The following is a 14,757-nucleotide window of genomic DNA, read 5'->3' on the forward strand; positions in this document are numbered from 1 at the left end:
TTAAACAAAGCTATACAAAACACCAAACTCCCTTCGTTTATGTACTGAAGGGGTGGTATATTCCATACAACTCTCATGTGGCATACAACACGTCGGAAAAAGGGGCAGATAACGATCGACTGCGAGAACATCAAAACAACACAAAAAAGACTCTCTGTCCAGCTAGGGATTTAGTACAGAGACTGTGTTCGCAATCCTCAGTTTACAAGATGTACTGTGTTGGCGTGGAATGTTCACTCCCTAATTAGAGAAATTATTTATGCCGAGAACATCGCGTGACTTGACGACGAGTGCGTCAGCGCCCTTTTAGTTTCGTTATCTACCAAACAACTATACCCCTAGGCGAAGTAGTTAGTGCAATTATCGAAAGCTTTTAAGGAAGTTTTTTTGTTTTCTTTATACTGTTGTCCCGCTTCAAACATAAAAAAAGAAGAAACGTGAGTTGCTAGGCAGCGCGGTGTTTGGTTTCTAAGTATCATATTTCTTTGCCCTTGTCTATTGTTCGTTGTTGCTACTAATTTGAACTCTCAACAACTCGCCCAAGCTTCAATCTTAACGAGCCGGGGAATCAAGGCATCGTCTGCTCGCTGTGTCGAACAGAACCCAAACCGTGAACCGATAACCGGAAAAAACCGTTATGTTCGCGCGAACCGGAGTTGAACCGGAACGAAATATTTATTTTCGTTCCGGAGCGGAAGTGCTATATTTTTCATGCAGTTTTCGGTTCATATGCGAAGTCAGGTCTCGTGAAAAGAGCGTGGCAAAAAACTCAGTAACCTAAATAATAAACCAAAAAATGCAAGAACAAAATATTATTTTTGGGCAAACCGGAGTGGAACCGGACCGAAATATTTCTTTTTTCGTTCCTGGGCAAAACTGATAAATTATTTTTGCCTTGTTTTGTTCATGTGGGAAGGCAAAAAGTAATAAAACTAGGTTGCGGAAAACTCTGTAACGTTCCATTATCAGGTTTTTGCATAACGGTCGTCTTCATAATTTATCAAGTTTGTCTCGAGAACTCAAACGAAATGTGCAGAGTAACTCTAAATTTTGCGAGATTTCTGGTCTCACGTATTTCTTAACAAATGCCCACATTCGGCCCAACCTTTTCTTGGGGACCGGAAATGGTTCATCAGAGTACATTTATCATTAGAACACACCCATTTCTTACGTCAGCAAAAGTAATAAATTAATGAGTCTGTTGGGCGGCAAAACTGTGACTTAAGCTAGTTGGTTTTTCATCTCAAACTAAATGTCAAAGAAAAAAAAAAACGACAAAGGGAGGTGTAGACAACACGCCTAGTGCTGTCTATCCCTCTATTTGTACTCGTTTTGTGGCGTTCAGTTTTAGATTTGTCTGGTGTTTTTTTGTCTTTAATTCTGTAGAGTTGTGTGCAATTTAGTTTAAATGCCTTAATTTCATTGTAGCACTCATCGGATAATAAAGCGATACAAGGGCCGATGGATATTTTAGAACCTGTACTAGTTGCTACACTGTGGCGCATTTCATCTGCTTTCAAAAGCAAAAAACTCAGCGGATTTAATAATCTGACCGAAATTAAAGTCTAGCGCCGGGAAGTGTAGGGGAATTCAATTAACAGTTACAGCTACAGAAAACAGCAAAATAGCTTCAATCTCCGGTAGCAGAAACAGCAAGGACCAAGACGTTTTCTCCTCAGAAACAGAAACTTCAAGACGCACAGCTCTTCTAAGCATTGCTTGCTTTTCACCCTCCAAGTGCGTTCTCGTCTTTTGCTTCTTTTAACCAATGGCGGGCCGCCGACGCGCCTTGCGAGTTGCCGCTATCTCTGTCCAGACTCTCAGGCGCGTTCAGAGACACAACGACTCTCGTTGCGTATTTTCAGCTTCAACCTAAGATGGACCATCTTAGGTTGAAGCTGAAATCCCCCAGCGTGTTTTTAGTAGTTATATTCTTCGAAACACTTTACTCAAATAATTTGATAATTATTACTTTACTAAGATGCTCTAACGGCGACCGCAGACATCGAAGTTACCGAAAAAAACAGCGTTATATTTTCGCGATCCTTATTTATTTCAATATTTATATTCCAAAAAGTACCTTACAAGTAACCTTATTTGTAACTTATTAGTGAACTTTTAGTTTTTTGCTTCTTATGCCTGTTCTACACTTTTTTGCTCCCAGAGTTTGATAAATTTAAAAGCACAAATTCAAGAAATTCAAGATAAACAGTCGAAGTATTCTTCGATTTCACTCAGGCTCTCTCCGAATTCTTGGAGTTCCAAAAATTATCGTTTTGCGTTTTGCGACATATGTGCTGCCACCTGTCGGAAAAAATTGGAAGCTTCCTAGAAAGCTGGGGAGCTGGGTTCGAGGCTTTTCCGGATGATCACACACAGACCCGGCAGGCGTGTTTCTCTCGTTACGGCACGCTGGTTTTCTTCCCTCTGTTTGGTTTATTTCGTTCCGCGGCTATCTAACTAAACGGTAGCGATGACCGAAGACGAGAACATCCCGTTCTCGTTTCCTCCGGACGCTTGGGTCGAGAGGCCTCCGTCGTGTGTGAACTTCTCGCAAGACGAAGTGTGGCGGTACATGCAAGCCAAGCCTGACACCCTGCTTCAGGCCCATCGCGGTTGGGCTTTCAAGGAGGAAGGCTACGTACGCAATGTTCGGTGGAACCTGTCGGACGATTCTCGGACGTGCCTTGTCCGATGCGTGTGCCTGCCTTCCATGAAGAAGGCACCGTATACTGTCTCCGCGTGGTTTACGAGGGACACCGGCACCGTCAGAGGCGGCATCTGCAGTTGTGTTGCTGGGTGAGTAATACCCCGTTACGTTTCTGAATAATAATTTATGTCTATGTAGCCCCGCACCACGTGAGAGAGCACGAACGCTTCGGTTAAGTGCTCCAGTGCCCGCATAAAACGTGCGCCACAGCACTAAATAACGTTCGTACCGAACGTTTTATTGTGTGATCGATACAACTATTTCCACCCAGATTAGTTACTCGTTTTCGTAAACATCTACACACAGCTTGTAGAAGTCTCCTTGCTTTCACTTCTCGTGCACGCAGTTCGCACGCTAGCGCCCCGTTAGCATAGCAACCTATCTAGTCATAAGAGGTTCATTTTGTATTTTGTCGTTTTCTAGGAAAAGCGGGTGCTGCCAGCACATCGTAGCGCTACTTCTCTGTGCAGAGGAGAGCTGCAACACGACCACGGCAACCTCTTGCACCGACGTTCCCTGTTCTTGGATTGTTCCAGCTCAAGGTGTGTATGGAACAAATGCTTCCGTAAAATGTGTTGCACTTGCACATTATGTATGTTTGAGTACTACATCATTAATGGTGTATTATACGAAGATTGTTGCTCTCACTGTCTCATTCAAGATATACCTTTCTACGTCATAATTTTTAAGTCAACTCTGGCCATTTTTCAGTTAATAGAGAGCCAATTCTGGTTCAGATTGAGGGTCTCTGGTGGCTTCAGAGGCCTACAACTTCTCACATTCAGGTGTTATTTTGTATTTAATAACATGGAAGCCACAAAGAGCTGCGTTGACAAGGTGTTTGTCAGCACATCTTTGAAACCACATGGGACATGAATAATAAAAATGAGGGAAACTGGTACAATTATTAATCAGTAACGCCTCCCCCCCTCTCCTTCCAATCTCCTATTTCTCTTCCATTGCAGCCAAGAAGCCCGCAGCTCCTGCACCGCTTGCAGATATTACGTTCAGCAAGTTCCTGATCAACAAGCCGACTCATCAGAAGAAAAGCCGTTCGTATGACCCTTGTGAAGGAGTGCCTGGCCCGTCGCACGAGGACATCACGAAGTTCTATGGGAGGCTGGCTGAAATAAGACCAAATCTTCTTTGCCTGAGGTATGGCAACGTCATGCCAGTGAAAGAAGCGAGGCACACAGGAGCGATCCCTCAAATCGACGATGAACAGGATCTGTGGAGCCAGGAGGCCCGGAAGCTTGTACAGCACCACATGCAGACACTGCCACAACTGACTGCCGAAGAGAGGGCTGGCATTGTGACCTCAACGATCGGTCAAGCCTGCAACCAGAGGTGGCACAGTGAGCGACTTGGGAGGATAACGGCATCACAGTTTTCTGCTGTGATTAAGTGCAGAGAGCCTGACTACCTTGTGAAACGGATCATGTATCCTAGCCCAGAAGCAAAGAGTGAGGCACTGCATTATGGAAGGATGAAGGAGCCCGTTGCTGTTGCCGCCTACGTCGCGCTCATGAACTGCAGGGACGACCCAGTACAGGTGTATGAGACCGGGCTACACATACATCCGCGCTACAGCTTCCTCGGAGCGTCGCCCGACAGGATCATCGTCAAGAACGGCGAAGTAGGGCTTCTTGAGGTGAAGTGTCCCATCTCGAAGATTGGGTTAACACCCGAGGAGGCCTGCGGAGACGAGAAGTTCTGCTGCGAGTTGATCGATGGAACCGTGCAACTGAAGCACAAGCACGCGTTCTACTACCAGGTGCAAGGACAAATGATGGTGACTGGGCACAGGTGGTGCGATTTTGTTTTCTGGACGAACAACACCACTGACGCCAATTCGACGCACATTGAGACAATCACCCTAGACGAGGAGTTTGTCAGTAAGGAGCTGCTACCTGGCTTGCTGTATTTTGCCGAGCATGCTCTGTTCCCCGAGGTGATCACTAAACGCATCCAGCGACACAAGGACCTGGCTAGGGGAAAGTATGTCTCCTTCAAGAAGTTTCGTGAGGGAACCTACAGGGTGGAGGACGGTCCTGGCTTAAAGAAAACATTCAGAAAACTGAAGTGAAGTGGAGACTGAATGACCACAAATGCAAAACGGCCCTTGTGTGTGTCGGAATTGTCGTGAGAGCCACAGCACGAAGAGGGCGCCACAAGCCAGACGACAAAGAAGCCAGCGAGAGGGCTGAGTGCGAGAGTATGGGTCGGAGAACGCCAACACGACGGACGCACGGAGACTGATGTGCGGGCTCACTGCTCATGTAACGTATCGTTAACTCGAATTAAACGCTTCGTTTACGCCAACCTCGTCCCGACATGGTGGCAGCGGTGGGATGCTGTGGAAGACAAGTCAACTAGCTACAACAGCAACCGCTCCGGGGAGGCAAGGCACGGGAACGCTCGGAATCCGAAACTTTGCGTCGCTACGACAAGGTACGTCGACGGAACGCTCGGAATCCGAAACTTTGCATCGCCACGCCAAGGTACGTCTGCAACGACCACGCCGACCGGTAAGCGATGGCCACTGGGCAACAAGCTGCGCAACAACCAATGTCGCTAAATCCTTTCGTCGTTGAGTTGCCAGAAAAGTTGGATTTTCGACGTCCCGATGATTGGAAGCGTTGGTTCACCCGATGGGAGAGATACCGGGTCATTTCTGGGTTGAAAAAACAAGACGGGGAAACCCAAGTGAACACGTTAGTTTATGCTATGGGACGCGAAGCAGAAGATGTCCTGGCGTCGCTGAAAGTGACTGATGCCCAGAAACACGACTACGATGCAGTGACAACCGCCTTCGGCAGACACTTTGTCCCTCGGACGAATGTCATTTACGAACGTTCAAAGTTCAACAGGCGTGTGCAGGAAGCGCACGAAACGGTCGACGCCTTTGTGACAGATCTCTACAAGCTGGCAGAGGTATGTGCATACGGCGACTTAAAAGAAGAGCTAATTAGAGACCGACTCGTCGTGGGACTCGTCGACGTCAAGCTGATTGAGCAGCTTCAGCTCAACCCTGAACTAACGTTGGAGACGGCGATCTCCAAGGCTCGAAATTCGGAAACTGTGAAGCAGCAACTCAAGGAACTGCGACCACAAGCACAGCCGAACGTGATCGTAGACGAGCTTCACTTCTCCGCGCAGCGGGCCAAAAAGAAGAAGCAGCTACCAGTCCGCAACAAAGAACAGAACCAAGCTTGCAGATGGTGTGGTTCCCCGCGCCCACACTTGCGTGCCAAGTGTCCTGCTGCCGACAAGACATGCAATGGGTGTGGAAAAAAAGGACACTTCGTGTCAGTGTGCCTGTCCACAAAGAAGAAAACTCAAGACAGCCAGAGTCAGCGCCACGCCGCACTCGAAGAGGTTTACCTGGGTAAAGTAACAAGTCAACTCGGATCAGAACCATGGCGGATCACAGCTTGCGTCAACGGCTCGCCCGTAGAGTTCAAGGTGGACACGGGAGCTGACGTCACGGCCATCCCGTCCAGGGTCTACAACAAGTCACTCATGGGACCACTCAGCAGACCTACGAAGGCACTCCTGGGGCCCGGCCGAGCCAAGATTCCCACCGTGGGACAGTTCAAGGCGACCCTGAGGTGGAATGGACGATCGTGCCAGGAGCAGGTGTTCGTAGTGGACAACCTTCACGACGCGCTTCTTGGCCGTCCAGCAATCAAGTCTCTGCAAGTCCTGTGCAGCCTGTCTGTAGTCGAGGGATCAGAGGTAGACGAAGACGACACACACAGCAGACATCTTCAGTGACTACCCCAAGCTGACTGCGGGTCTTGGACTACTAAACACCGAGTACAAGGTAGCTCTGCTCCCCAACGTCAAACCGTATGCGGTAACGTACCCGAGGCGCGTCCCTCTTCCAAGTGTCAAGCAGGAGCTGGAGCGGATGGCGAGCCTCGGAGTCATCGCAAAGGTAGACCACGCAACTGAGTGGTGTGCACCGATGGTTGTGGCCAGAAAGAAAAACTGTGAACTACGCATCTGTGTCAATTACAGTGGCCTGAACAGCTGCATCCTGAGGGAATGAGTCTTAATGCCAACTGTCGACGAATGCCTTGGAAAACTGGCTGGAGCAACCTGGTTCAGCAGACTCGACGCCAGAGCGGGCTACTGGCAAGCCCCACTGGCAGCAGAATCACGGGAGTATACAACCTTCTTGACGCCATGTGGTAGATTTCAGTTCCTCCGACTACCATTCGGTATCTCCACTGCACCCGAGTTCTTCCAGCGTGAGATGCTAAGAGTACTCGAAGGTCTCGAAGGTCAAGCTTGCCTTCAAGACGACGTCATCGTGTTTGGAAGAACGAGAGAAGAACGTGACTCACACTTGCATCAGGTACTCAAGCGCCTGCAAGATGTGGGCATAACTCTCAACAAGGACAAATGCGTTCTTCGCAAACAGTCTGCAGAATTCCTCGGACATGTCGTCTCGGCCAACGGGGTCAGTGCGGATTCAGTAAAGATCAAGGCTCTCGCTCAACTGACACCGCCAGGAGATGTATCGGAGGTCAGGTCGTTCCTGGGTATGGCAAACCACCTGGCTAAATTTCTCCCTGGACTCTCTCAACTCACGAAACCGCTTTGCGATTTGCTTTACCATGACGCTGATTGGTGCTGGGGAGAGCCTCAACAAAAAAGTTTCGACTCCGTCAAAGAAGCACTGACGACCACACCGGTACACTACGATCCTCGAAGTCATCTCACAGTCTCAGCGGATGCATCCTTGTACGGCCTTGGGGCTGTCCTCCTTCAGGAGATGTCCGGAAAACGACTCCCTGTTGCCTACGCATCACAGTCACTCACAGAAACTGAACAACGCTACGCCCAGATAGAAAAGGAGACGCTGGGAATCGCATGGGCATGCGAGCATTTCCGCCAGTACTTGCTCGGTCTGCAATTCCACATAGAGACCGACCATAAGCCGCTCATGCCTCTGTTGTCATCAAAGCGCATAGACGAGGAGAGTCCATGATTGCAGCGTCTGCGAATGAGACTGCTGGAATTTGACTACACAATCTCCCATATTCCCGCAAGGAGATCCATACAGCTGACATTCTCTCACGGAAGCCGCAAGCAACAACGGACAGCAGCAGTCCAAGAAGTCTCGAAGTAGCTTTGACAGAATACGAGCTACTCAGCGTAGAACTCCTACCGGCCTCCACCAACATGCTGGAGAGGACCAAAGAAGAACAAAAGCGAGATCCAACTATCGTGACTGTTGGGAACTATTGTTCAACGACGTGGCCCAAGGGCGTGTCACTGCCACTACCAGTACAGAAATATGCCAGTGTGTCCCAAGAGCTAGTTGAAGAACTTCTCCTCAAGGGAAGTCGCATCGTCATCCCGCCAAGCATGCAGGACGAGGTGCTGGAAAGCCTGCACACGGGTCATCAGGGCATAGGTCGTTGCAGAGCTCGGGCCAATCAATCAGTTTGGTGGCCTGGCATCAGCAGGAGTGTTGAAGACTATGTTTCAAGATGTCCAGTGTGTCAGACACACCGAAAGCCTGGCGCAGAGCCCCTGCTACACACTCCACTCCCGAATCACCCATGGGAAGTTGTAGGCGCGGACCTCTTTAACGAAAGTGGCGAGAACTACCTTGTAGTGGTAGATTATTTCTCGAGGTTCTTTGAACTTGAGAAATTAAGAAAGACAACAACCCAAGACATCACACGGGAACTGAGCGAGATGTTTGCCCATTTTGGAGCACCCGTCATCATTCGATCAGACAATGGGCCCCAATTCGCTTCTGCCGAATTCGAAAGGTTTGCGAAGGAGTGGGGATCACGCCATGTAACAAGTAGCCCATATTATCCTCAGAGCAATGGGGCGGTGGAAAGGACCATACAGACGGCGAAGCAGCTGCTTAAAAAGTCGCCGAACATCCACAAGGCGCTGCTTGCTCATCGGGATACCCCTGCAACTGAAGGACACTCCCCTGCGGAACTCATGATGGGAAGAAAGATACGGACAAATGTTCCAGCTGTGTCCAAAGCGTTCCAGCCTCGGTGGAACAGCGAGCCCTTTCGGAAAAAGGATCGTGCATACAAAGCCAAGCTGAGTGCACATTACGATGCCCGTCATAGGGTCAAAGAACGAGACCATATACCTCCACATACAGCTGTGCAAATTCTGTCAGGAGCAGCCACAAGTGGGACAGTGCTGCAATCAACGCAGTCTCCTAGGTCATATGCGGTGAACACAGCCAATGGCATCACTCATTGCACGAGCAGACATCTGCAACCTTGGCAGCCTGGAATAACCGTCACGAGAGGTGGACGAAAATCAAGACCTCCAAGCCGCCTCAACCTGTAGGTGCTGGGAGTCTTCAAAGAAAGGGGGGTGTCGTGAGAGCCACAGCACGAAGAGGGTGCCACAAGCCAGATGACAAAGAAGCCAGCGAAAGGGCTGAGTGCGAGAGTCTGGGTCGGAGAACGCCAACACGACGGGCGCACGGAGACTTGACGTGCGGGCTCATGTAACCATGTAACGTATCGTTAACTCGAATTAAACGCTTTGTTTACGCCAACCTCGTCCCGACAGGAATCTGCCATGTCTTGATGAATACGCAATAAAAGAAAACCAGGTCTCGAAGCTAGCGCTCGTATTTTATTGAAATCAACAGCCCCTAATGTGCTGGCAAACAGGTATACAAGGTTAGTTGGAACAGGCTATCAAACATATTTACATTTCTTTCAACTGTTTATACAACAAAAAATCGCACGTGCCTACTCAAAGCCAAGGTGTCCAAGTCTAGGGAACTTCCAACTCTGGCCATCAGTAACCTATTCCAACAAAGCACACATCTCCAGATAACTTCAGGCTTACATATAATCAACAATCATGTGTTAATGAGAAATATATTTGCAACAATGAGAGACCTGTAATAGTGAGCAAAATTTCGGAGAGGATAAAGCTGTTTGAGGTATGCCACGCGAGTCGGCTACTTCTACCAAGCACACAGATGCAAAGCGGTGAAGCTGTATGTGTGCGCAGAGCAGTGGTAGGAAGCTTGATGTGGCCAGACTGTCCGTTTATATTTAATTAGTTTGTATTTCGCCTCAGATATTTCTTTTTCTTTAATACAAGGGTCGGCCTACATTCAGAAATTATGTATGTTCTAGTAAATATGATTGCTAAAATCGGGAAAGTGCCACAAACAATAGGTCTAACGTGGTTGGACAGAGTGATGAAGTTATAATGTTACAGTGATTGCACAATGACTACTAACACAGGGTCTTTCAAGGAATGCTGAACCAAAATTCGGATTTCACAAAATAAGGCCGCAGAAGTGTTCACAGGACGCTACGAACGCCAAAACATCACTCGTACAGCAATATCTCGAACCGATGGCCGTGTTTTTGGACAAAAAGGGCAGGACTGAGCAAAGAATGCGACGTAGCCATTCTCTGGGAACGGTTGAGAACAAGAGAAAACGGACGTCCTTCTCTGCTCCTCGGTTCGGTTTACCTCCTCGAGGGGGCAAAGGGGAGGGGGAATGAGGATCTGAACATGACAGGCCTTGCCTGCCTTCGTCGTTCAATCGCTCCCTTCTTTCCTAAAAATACGGCCATCCGTTCGAAATATTGCGGTATGAGTGATGTTATGGGGGTTTGTAATGTCCCGCCTATTGCACCTGGCTTGTTTTACGAGATCCAAAATCTTGTTTCGCATCCATTTAACATGCATCATTCAGCGTGCATGCTAAATAAGTCGTGCAAGTGATTTGTTTTTTCGCAAAATTTTTCATTGCCTTAAAGTATTTACACAGGGAAGTTTACATGTTTTGACTGTGACACTAGTCATCCCTAGTCAGTGGCTCCCGGAAATTGCTTAAGAAACAACAAACTTGAAAGACCTGGTTAGCAATGCCGATCATTGTGATGGGGAACGGACGATCCAAAATGTGAAACTGTTTTACCCTCCCAATCACACGCTCAACAATTACTCTGGCACTAGCCACCCGGCGGGAGTGCGCAACGTCCTCCTCTGGCATTTGCGGCTCTTGCGGCTTTCTGAAAGCAGGGATGTGCACCTGAACCCCTGCTGGTATGTTATTAAGCTTGAAACCCTTATCCACCATAATGGCGTCACCTGACTCCAATAGCCCTAACAACCCACTCTCCTCTACAATCAGCCTGTCTGAAACTGACCCTCCCCATAACTTGGAAACATATGAAACGTAGCCATCAGCGGTGCAGCCAATGACCGCCTTATAAGTATTAAAGTGCTTATAAGGTGAAAAAGTATGCCTCTGGGCAGCCAGGGAAGAGGGCCTCTGGATGCGCACCTCCGTTCCGTCGAGAACTATTCTTGTGTTTACGAAGTAGCGAAAGGCATGAGGCAGATACATCTGAATTTCGTGCAGAGATGGAAGCCGTGTCAGTGTACTCAACTCTCGCTGCAGGAAGTTTATCCAGGTTGTAAACAGCCTGCTCACCGTCGCTTCATGTACTCCAAAATTGCGGGCCATTTCCCTGCCAGCCATTCCCGTTCTCAGCCTAGTAAGTACCATGAAGAATTCCTCAATGAGCTCCAACTCCCGGGGGCGGCCTTTCATCCCGCTACTCTTTCGACTGCTCGACCAGTATTGCATCTGGGATGCCCGAGGTGCAAAAAAATCGTATGCTGCTTCAAATACAGCAAACTCGGGCAGCCCAGTGTAATAAATGCACTGCTTGGGGTCATGTCTGATGAAGTCAACCGATAGCCGCCGTGTCTCGTGGTGCTGTAGCTCCACTTGGAGGCGCATGTTGTCAGCTTCCAAACTCAAGATCCGCTGCTGCATCTGTGCAATCTTGAGTCTGCACCCGTCATGCGTCCCAGACATCACGGACTGACCAAGATTGTCCTCGTGCTCGATCTCTGTAAAATAGAAGTATGCATAAATGAATTCATAATTATACAGTTTTTGTCTCTATTTCTTATGCTGAATAATTATGTATGTGCTATTCCTGCAGATTTCTGAAATAAGCCCCTTGCACTCAAGCACAGAGGAATTTTGGCTCCAATTACTGGCCATTTTCTGCTTGCCAGCAATATTTTATTATACCCATCCAAATGTCGGAACGATAAATGCATGTAGATAAATAAAATAGTGAAGTAGTAGATTAAATAAAACTTGCGCACCATTTTGCTCAGCTTTACTCTAACTGCTTATGATGAAAGTTCTGAAAAGGTTGTCTACCTTGCGTAACAGCCCATTTGTATGCTGTTTAGACACCATAAAGCAGGTTCCTTCGTTCAAAACTACAAACCATGCAGGTATGTATATTAGCAGTTATGCCGAATGATTTAGCGACATGAACTGTGACAGCTGCCTGCTGCACAAGTAACAGCAAGCATGAGCACCTTCGATGGTTTGCTGGACACATGGAGTGCTTGTCTGGGCTCCATGCCCATTGTCCAGGAGGGGCGGACAATGTTCCGGGATGCTGGTCTCTCCTGTAAGGGGACCAACGACCAGGGATGCTCTTGCTTGTGCCACAAGTTGGATTGCTGCTCTGGAAGGCCCAGCTGCTGCTGCTGTCGAAGGCCCGGCTGTAGCTGAAGGTCGAGCCGCAGCTACGCAAGGTCTGGTTGCAGCCGCGGAAGGTCCGGCAGCAGCCGCAGAAGGTCTAGCTGCAGCTGCGGAAGGTCTGGCTGCAGCCGCAGAAGGTCTGACTGCAGCTGCAGACGGTCTAGCTGCAGCTGCGGAAGGTCTGGCTGCAGACGTGGAATGTATGGCTGCAGGCGCGGAATGTATGGCTGCAGGCGCGGAATGTCTGGCTGCAGACGCGGAATGTCCGGCAGCAGCCGCAGAAGGTCTAGCTGCAGCTGCGGAAGGTCTGGCTGCAGCCGCAGAAGGTCGTGCTGCAGACGCGGAAGGTCTGGCTGCAGCCGCAGAAGGTCTGGCTGCAGCTGCGGAAGGTCCGGCTGCAGCTGGGGAAGGTCTGGCTGCAGCTGTGGAAAGTCCGGCTGCAGCTGTGGAAGGTCTGGCTGCAGCTGCGGAAGGTCGGGCTGCAGCTGGAGAAGAACCGGCTGCTGGCTGAGGTGCCCCATGTTGAGTGCTTGCAGGAACAGGAGCGGTTATTTGGGCCACAATCCTTTTTTTGACAGCAGCTGCAGGGTCACAATCGCAACACACAATATTGGTGCTGCATAACCAATGCATACTATTATTGAAACCTGCAAAATGTAAATCTCGGGGTAGTAGATGCCAAACAAGCGTAGGGCATCTGGCACGTCTCAGCGTTGGACGAGAATAATTTCCACTACTTGGAAATCTTATGACGTGCACTAAAAATCTCCACCTAGCTATGACCATTTATAAATCTGACGACTCTACACAGTGTCATAATTTTTCCTCTCTAATCATAACGCTTAGACATCATGCAATGAAAAGAGGGAAGGCAGTGGCAAACTGGTCTGCATGAGCTACTTCTCTAGTGCAGTGAAAAAAATGCATAGGAAACAAGAAACCTGGGGAAGCACCAGCAGGCTCATATACACACGCATCAACTGTATTACGCTCGAAACTTGACGGCGATCTGACATGGTCGTCGCGCAGCGTGGTGATAAGCTGAGCTCACGATGTATGCACTGCCGCCGGCGCGGACGCTGGCAGCTACCAACGCCGTCCCCATCAACAGCGGATGTTACGAAACCAGTACCCGTAGCCCGGTCAACAAGTCAAATCGTTCGAGCATGCTGAAGAGGCAGCACGAGATTACTAAACACGACGTAGTACGTACCCCCCGTCGACAAACGATGTTTCCACCGTTCGTAGCGGCCGAGGACCGACGGCCGGTTCTTCACGTAAGTGAATACAGTCGGCACGTAGTCAGGGTGGCTGTTGTCCAGTGATGGTTCCCCTGTTTTATAAAGTGGAAGTGTTACATTTCCGGTGCTTCTCGAAAGTACGATGAAGGTGACTTACCTGTTACGAAGTGATCCTCGCATATTCGCGACTCCTTACTTGGCTCCCAAGCCTTGTTTGGGTCTGACGGGAGCACTCGCTTCACTGCTCGGATCCAGGCCGCTCTTCGATGAGGGAACAGTTTCTTCGAAGGGAATCGAAAATAGCTTTTCTTGTCTCCTGGCCGGTGCCAACTCCGGCAGCCAAAGGCCACGCAGCTCGTCGGCATCCCGCGGAACGCGACAGCGAAATCGTAGCGTAGTCGCGTAGTCTTGCTATGGTCTCACGCTTCGCTAGCTTGTCGTCTCTCCCAACATACCCTCGAACCCGGGCGTCCGGCGCGCCGAGATACCGCGCATGCGCACTCCGTATTTTCGCAAAACGTGGATTACTTCTTTGAGAATTCTCAGATGCTGCCTGGCATAAGCTTGAAATATCTTTTCAGTAGGCACCTGAGGGCATGATACACCTAGTCATTTTAAATATCGGATTGACTTGGATAACTTGGATGAAACAAACGAATGAATAAATCAGTTTCTTTCAGCTACATAATGGATATCGCGATTAAAAAAATATAAAAGAATACCAACTTCTAAAGATGGTCTTGTTGACATAGGAAACAAATATGAAGTTCGTCAAACTTCATATTTGACTGCCCCCTCGTTTTACCGAACTTTTTTTTTTTTTTCGGGGGGGTATATATTTTAGCTAGAAATCAGAAGAAAAGCCAAAAAAAAAAATTGTCCACATTATTCTCTGTTGATCGGAACAAATTAAATACCAAAAAAGTCAGTTTTATGTGTTCTTTATTTTGCTGTTGTTCTAAATACCTAGATAAACGTTTTGCTCCCTACTAGCGCTATTCATATCGCCACAGAAAGATCTCTGCCTGTGATTTCAGTTTTTATAAGCTGCTAAGATTATTGGTGCATAGAAGTTTCCAGTTTCACACCTTTTTTTCTTCCTGAATTTCCATCTCGCAAGACAGCTTATGGAGAGTCTAAATCAGACTTTCTTAGAAACCTGTGGAGTCTATGACCCACTGATATTAAGGGGTTTCTGAAGGTGGCCGGAGAATATTTATTCGTATATTTGACTAAGAAAACTACGGGCAAACCGACTT

At 48.5% G+C, this 14,757-nt stretch overlaps 5 protein-coding genes across 5 annotated transcripts in view; 3 read left to right on the forward strand and 2 right to left on the reverse strand.

Annotated features, from left to right (window-relative positions):
- Positions 1-14,757, forward strand: part of LOC8053917 (prohormone-1) — a 126,600-nt gene that overhangs the window by 9,471 nt on the left and 102,372 nt on the right. The gene's annotated exons all lie outside the window — the stretch shown is intronic.
- LOC115310583 lies at positions 2,467-5,141 on the forward strand. Its single transcript, XM_029968992.4, has 3 exons — positions 2,467-2,799; positions 3,134-3,252; positions 3,676-5,141. The coding sequence occupies exons 1-3, from the start codon at positions 2,474-2,476 to the stop codon at positions 4,794-4,796; spliced, it is 1,566 nt and encodes a 521-aa protein (XP_029824852.2). The 5' UTR covers positions 2,467-2,473; the 3' UTR covers positions 4,797-5,141.
- Positions 5,246-6,487, forward strand: LOC120845983. The gene is made up of 2 exons (XM_040217553.1): positions 5,246-5,377; positions 5,870-6,487. The coding sequence occupies exons 1-2, from the start codon at positions 5,246-5,248 to the stop codon at positions 6,485-6,487; spliced, it is 750 nt and encodes a 249-aa protein (XP_040073487.1).
- On the reverse strand, positions 9,732-11,289 carry LOC121836032. The gene has a single exon (XM_042290661.1). The coding sequence runs from the start codon at positions 11,250-11,252 to the stop codon at positions 10,536-10,538; it is 717 nt and encodes a 238-aa protein (XP_042146595.1). The 5' UTR covers positions 11,253-11,289; the 3' UTR covers positions 9,732-10,535.
- On the reverse strand, positions 11,263-13,891 carry LOC115310585. Its single transcript, XM_042290106.1, has 4 exons — positions 13,656-13,891; positions 13,471-13,590; positions 11,315-11,602; positions 11,263-11,270 (listed from the first exon to the last, which is right to left on the reverse strand). The coding sequence occupies exons 1-4, from the start codon at positions 13,861-13,863 to the stop codon at positions 11,263-11,265; spliced, it is 624 nt and encodes a 207-aa protein (XP_042146040.1). The 5' UTR covers positions 13,864-13,891.

Source organism: Ixodes scapularis, unplaced genomic scaffold, assembly GCF_016920785.2.
Source record: "Ixodes scapularis isolate PalLabHiFi unplaced genomic scaffold, ASM1692078v2 PGA_scaffold1__304_contigs__length_218370807, whole genome shotgun sequence".
Lineage (NCBI taxonomy): Eukaryota > Metazoa > Arthropoda > Arachnida > Ixodida > Ixodidae > Ixodes > Ixodes scapularis.